The sequence below is a fragment of the Budorcas taxicolor genome, chromosome 11 (genome assembly GCF_023091745.1).
Source record: "Budorcas taxicolor isolate Tak-1 chromosome 11, Takin1.1, whole genome shotgun sequence".
Classification (NCBI taxonomy): Eukaryota; Metazoa; Chordata; class Mammalia; order Artiodactyla; family Bovidae; genus Budorcas; species Budorcas taxicolor.
This window is the reverse complement of record NC_068920.1, coordinates 29889350-29895646: the sequence shown is the minus strand read 5'-3', so window position 1 is coordinate 29895646 and position 6297 is coordinate 29889350. Positions and strand designations below refer to the sequence as shown.

Below are 6297 nucleotides of genomic sequence, written 5' to 3'. Positions count from 1 at the left end.
AAAAATTCAACATTTCTAATTTCTTAGGTAAGCATGTGTTTGATGCCACAGAATAATTAAATTTCTCATTTTATTCTTCTGTGGATACAGTCTTTACAGGAGGAACTCTTTGGATAACATTTTTAAAAAATTTTACCATACTTCCCTAACACAGGGTATATAGTTTTTATGACAATAACACTAGTTAATGGTATTATAAATTGTGGTAGAAAAAAAATTATGGTAGACATAGATTTTGAGTTTTCAGATAGCTGAATTTTAGGAACTCTTAAAATTTTACTTTTAACAGTTTTTATTTTTTAAACAAAACAAAATTTTATTTTTCTTCATAATCATCAAGAAGAAAATGTGGGCATTTTCAACAAGAAATCAGAAGAAAGAAGTTACGTTCATACTTAAAGTAAATATACTCTAAATTTAAATTTTCTTTCAGTTGTAATTATTAAAAAAAATAATTGTGATATTTAGTTTCATTATTACCCTAATGCTCTTTATTCCAAATAAAAATCTGTCTTTTATGGATTCAAGACTCTCTTTATTCTTCTTAGCCATATTAAGGTCAATCTTTTTTTTTTTTTTTTTTACTTTTTAAAGTTACTTTTTATGTACTGCACTATTTTTCCTTTTTTCTCCATTCATCCTGATCACCATGCACTTCTCTTCTGCAAGATAATCATGTTGTTCTGATGTTTCTAAAAGCCCAAGAGATTATACCGAAAGTTGTCATTTTATTACTGGATAGAATGTCCTCTCAGACCCTAGACATTTAGATTGCAGAATTCTATTTCTTTCAAAGAAATTAATGATAGAGATCTGAGTTGACAGCATTTCACGGGAAGAACTGGGATCTTTAGCAGATACAATAATAATCTGAGTGAAAACACTATGAAGTAAATACATACTTAAACAACATTAATAAGATTATAATAATCCAGGTAGGCAGTTTTTTTTGTGATTTTCAAATCATGTCTTGGATACTGAGATTAGTCCTGATTGTCAGATTTTCAGAAGATCATTGTCAACATTTAGGATATTTGGAAAACATCTACTAAGGTGATAATACACCTGATAACCTTGTTATAAGAATGGTTGAAGGAAACTGAATGCTTTGGTCTAAAGAAAATTTAGGTGTGGTAACTCGTTTAAAATATTTTAATGATGGTCATATTAAGAGATGTTAAGATATGATATATGCTCAATAAGATTAAAATACTTTAGTTTATGAATAAGGGGAAATTTACTACCTGATAAAAAGTTCTTGATTCTCATTCTGAATTTTCCAGCAATGAAATAATCTGCCTATGTGTTTGAACAAATGATAAACAAATTAAGTGCCTGGGCAGAAGCTAGTCAAATATTGAATGGGCTATGAGACTTGATGTCTTACATGTTCCTTAAAAATCCTGATTTTCAATGGTTTTCAGAAAATAAAGATTAAGTATTCTTTATTTCATTCTTACCAGTTATACGGATGATACAAAAAGAAGGCAATGGAAAAATCCAATGACAGCTCAGAGTACGGTTTTATCTTAGTGGGCTTCTCTGATCGTCCCAAGCTGGAGATGGTGCTCTTCATAGTAAATTTTACTCTGTATTCAGTGGCTGTCCTGGGAAATTCAGCCATAATCCTTGTGTGTATATTAGACTCTCGACTTCATACGCCAATGTACTTCTTTCTGGCAAATCTTTCCTTTTTAGATCTCTGCTTTAGTACTAGCTGTGTCCCCCAGATGCTGGTTAACCTCTGGGGCCCTGATAAGACCATCAGCTATGCGGGCTGTGTTGTCCAGCTCTTCTCTTTCCTTTCTGTTGGAGGAGTCGAGTGCCTCCTTCTGGCTGTCATGGCCTATGACCGCTATGCTGCAGCCTGCAAGCCCTTGCATTATACGGTCATTATGCACCCCCAGCTGTGCTTAGGCCTGGTGGCTGTGGCCTGGGGAAGCAGACTGGTCAATGCCATCGTCATGTCCCCACTGACAATGACTCTCTCCAGATGTGGTCAGCAACGAGTTAACCATTTCCTCTGTGAAATGCCGGCCCTGATCAAGATGGCTTGTGTGGACGCTCACGCAGTGGAAATGCTGGCCTTCACCTTTGCCGTTCTCATTGTCCTACTGCCCCTCACTCTTATTCTTGTCTCCTACGGCTACATCGCAGCAGCTGTGCTGAGGATCAAGTCAGCTGCTGGGCGCCAGAAGGCCTTCAATACCTGTAGCTCCCACCTCACTGTGGTCTCCTTGTTCTATGGGAGCATTATCTATATGTACATGCAGCCAGGAAACAGCTCTTCCCAAGACCAAGGCAAGTTTCTCACCCTCTTCTACAACCTGGTGACTCCCATGTTGAATCCACTCATCTACACCTTAAGGAATAACGAGGTGAAAGGGGCGCTGAAAACGGTTTTGGGGAGGCAACAATGAAATACAGAGGTATGCTAAGTTATAATGTCCTAGGAAATTTTTTTCCCAAACATCACTGTTTATTTTGTGCTTAAGATAACTTTAGCCAATGTATCAAACATTCTTGGATTTGTTTTTTAAATGTGGATAAATACACTGAGGTGTATCCAGAGTCAAGGTGAATCAACCCAAAACCTTGGGTACACACTATATGGATGTAACTTTACCGTGTGAGGCACCAGGGAAGCCCACTATATATCCTAAGTTATAAAACTGAGTAGATAGTTTCAAGCCTCTTAATAAAAACTTTGTAGCTATTTTCATCCTGATTTTTTAAACGGCAAAACTATTCCCTGGTGGCTCAAATGGTAGAGATTCTGCCTGCAATGTGGGAGACCTGGTTGGATCCCTGGGTCGGGACGATTCCCTAGAGTAGGAAATGGCAACCTGCTCCAGTATTCTTGCCTGGGAAATCCCATGGACAGAGGAGCCTGGCGGACTACAGTCCCAGAGGTCGCCAAGAGTCAGACACGACTGGGAGACTAACACTACTACTACTATGGTCTATAGCTCCTACGTAAATGAGCCTGAGTCACAGAAAAGGTAACTGGAATTCAGAAGTATGTATACAGATCTGAAGCTTTTCCATTATCTGCTAACAGTGCCTTTGTTAGAGTGGTGCGTGTAGGAGTGACCTAATAACCAGCTCCAGCCTGTATCCTTTGTTTGTACATTCTTTCATCATGCTGATATGCCGTAGACTCCATGTGAGCATTCTCACCATTCTCCGTAATGTTTCTTTATTATTAATACGATGACATCACCCCTTCCCACATTGCCCTGTGCAAATGCCCAGCCAAATCCTTCCCGTGCTTCAGTGGTCAACTCTAATATGATGTGTGTGTGTGCTTTGTGGCTCTATCATATCTGACTCTTTGTGACCCCATGGACTGTAGCCCACCAGGCTCCTCTGTCCATGGAATTCTCCAGGCAAGAACACTGGAATGGGTTGTCATGCCTTCCTCCAGGGGATCGTCCCAACCCAGGGATCAAACCCAGGTCTCCCGCATTGCAGGCAGATTCTTTAATATTTTTAAAATTATCTGGGACTCTTTGATTTTAAAATGCTCTGTCACTTCTTCTAAACTATTGTATTTTTATACAATGAAATGATCATTCTTCTAGTTAATTTTATTATATTTAGGTTTCTTATGTTTCCTATTAGATTGTAAGTTCCTCGATGATAGGGCTATTTATTTTAGTCTTTCTTAGCACCATTCCAAGTACTGAGTTGCTAATAAAAATCTTAATTTTGGTGAAAACTTCAAAGTTCTTTCCAGTTTCTTTCCACTGGAGTATTTTATTGTGTTAGGAGATCATTTTTAAAAAATTGTTATTCAAAGAAATGACTCTATAATATGAATCTATCTGTCATCATTATGAGGCTTATTGAAAATAATATTTATCAACTTGAGAAGGAGGGCACAAAATTCCATAGACATAGCTATTTATATCCATTCTGTGTGAAATTAAATATCACAATTAAAATTGGTAAGAAAATTTAAATTAAAAGTATGTTTACTTTTTTTTTTTTACTTTTAAACTTTTTATATTTTATTGTGGTATAGCCAATTAATAATGTTTTGATAGTTTCAGGTGAACATCAAGGGATTCAGTCAGATAATTCGTGTATCCAGTCTCCCCCAAACTGCGCTCCCATTCAGACTGGCACATAACATTGAGCAGAGTTCCATGTGCTATACAGTAGACCTTGTTTACCTATTTTAAACATAGCAGTTTGTGCATGTCCATCCCAAACTCCCTAACTCCCTTCCCCTCATTCCTCCCACTCCCCTCAACAGTAAGTTCATCATCTAAGTCTGTGAGTCTCTTTGTTATGCAAATGAACCTTCTTTCTTTCTTTTTTTTTTTAAATTTTTATTTTTACTTTATTTTACTTTACAATACTGTATTGGTTTTGCCATACATTGACATGAATCCACCACGGGTGTACATGCGATCCCAAACATGAACCCCCCTCCCACCTCCCTCCCCACAACATCCCTCTGGGTCATCCCCGTGCACCAGCCCCAAGCATGCTGTATCCTGCATCGGACATAGACTGGTGATTCGATTCTTACATGATAGTATACATGTTTCAATGCCATTCTCCCAAATCATCCCACCCTCTCCCTCTCCCTCTGAGTCCAAAAGTCCGCTATACACATCTGTGTCTTTTTTGCTGTCTTGCATACAGGGTCATCATTGCCATCTTTCTAAATTCCACATATATGTGTTAGTATACTGTATTGATGTTTTTCTTTCTGGCTTACTTCACTCTGTATAATCGGCTCCAGTTTCATCCATCTCAACAGAACTGATTCAAATGTATTCTTTTTAATGGCTGAGTAATACTGCATTGTGTGTATGTACCACAGCTTTCTTATCCATTCATCTGCTGATGGACATCTAGGTTGTTTCCATATTAAACATAAAAAGTAACTTCTTTTTCCTGGTTTCTTGTTTAAAATGCTATTTTTTCAAGAGGGAGGGGATATATGTATACTTATAGCTGATTGATGTCTTCGTACAGCAGAAACCAACACAACATTGTAAGCAATTATCCTCCAATTTAAAATAAAATTTAAGAAGATAAAATTTTAAAATGCTATTTTTTCTTAATGATTATGAAGAAAAATAAAAATTTTGTTTTGCTTTGTGTAATTAATAGTTTCTAAAATTCCAGAATTGATTGACTACCTGAAAAACAAGAATATTTATCTACCATACTTTTTCCCATCATAATTTTAATGCTATTAACTGCTGTTATTACCATTCAAACTATGTCCCATATTAGAGAAGTATGGCAGCCTTTAAAAATATTATCTAATGAGCTCCTGTAACAGACTATAGTCACAGAAGGGTAATTTATTCTTCTAAGACATCAAACACATGCTTACCTGAGGAAACAAAACTGTTGAATTCTTTTTAAAACTTCTAGTCAGATGATTTCTTAGGAGCTTCACATGGGCATTTTCGTGAAAGTGCTGGATGGTCACCATCCGCCAGAGAATGCACCCACTGAGGTCTGCCATTTCCAACAGCTGAAGGAAAGGAGAGTGTCTAATTTGTAAGTTTGAAGGTGCCATAGGGCAAAGTTCCTTCTTAGTCCCCCAGATTGATGCCTGCTATAACTTTTAGTGGTGAAAACAAATTGAACTTTTGTTTTGGGGACAGTTTTCTAACAAACATTGCAATGTCAGTATCAATTAAACCAGTGTAATTGATAGGGCTGTTCAGAACATCTGTGGCTTTACTAATATTTTTCATCTAGCTCTATAAATTGCTGAGAAAGCAACTGACATATATTAAAATCTATTCAGCCATGGCTGTGGACTTGTCCATGTCTCTCTCTAATTTTGTCAAATTTTGCTAAAAAGAAAAAATGAGACCTGTGATATGTTTATTCTCGTGCATATGAATAAAATCATTATGACATATTTTGGCAAAATAATTTGTAAATTTATTAATTCAATTGCCAGTGAATGTTGGTTATGATTGCAAATCATATACGGTTAAAATGCATTGTGTATTGGTAGGATCCTGAATCTTATGTAAAAAATTACCTCTAACCCTAGTTCTTTTCAGATTGACCAAATTTATTGCATCAAAGGAGTGATTAGCTATCTATTTGGATACACATATGGAAATCTGGTCATGGTGGGGCAGAACTCCCTTAAGACTGTGAATAAACAATATAAAGATTTCATGTTGATAACATTTTCTGACTTAGAAGTCACATTTTGCCCAAAACTTACTTTTAAATCACTGCAAATGATCAGTCCAGATAGTATTAATGTTATATTTGATTCAAACATATTAAGATTAAACTATCGAA

At 36.4% G+C, this 6297-nt stretch overlaps 1 protein-coding gene across 1 annotated transcript; it reads left to right on the top strand.

The window, feature by feature from the left end:
* Positions 1-1490: 1490 nt before the first annotated feature.
* LOC128056206 (putative olfactory receptor 2W6) lies at positions 1491-2420 on the top strand. The gene has a single exon (XM_052648896.1). It carries the CDS (start codon positions 1491-1493, stop codon positions 2418-2420), a length of 930 nt encoding a protein of 309 aa, XP_052504856.1.
* Positions 2421-6297: the final 3877 nt, after the last annotated feature.

What these genes read in the sequence shown, in the direction of transcription:
- LOC128056206 (XM_052648896.1), top strand. Translation starts at nt 1,491, where the DNA reads ATGGAAAAATCCAATGACAGCTCAGAGTACGGTTTTATCTTAGTGGGC.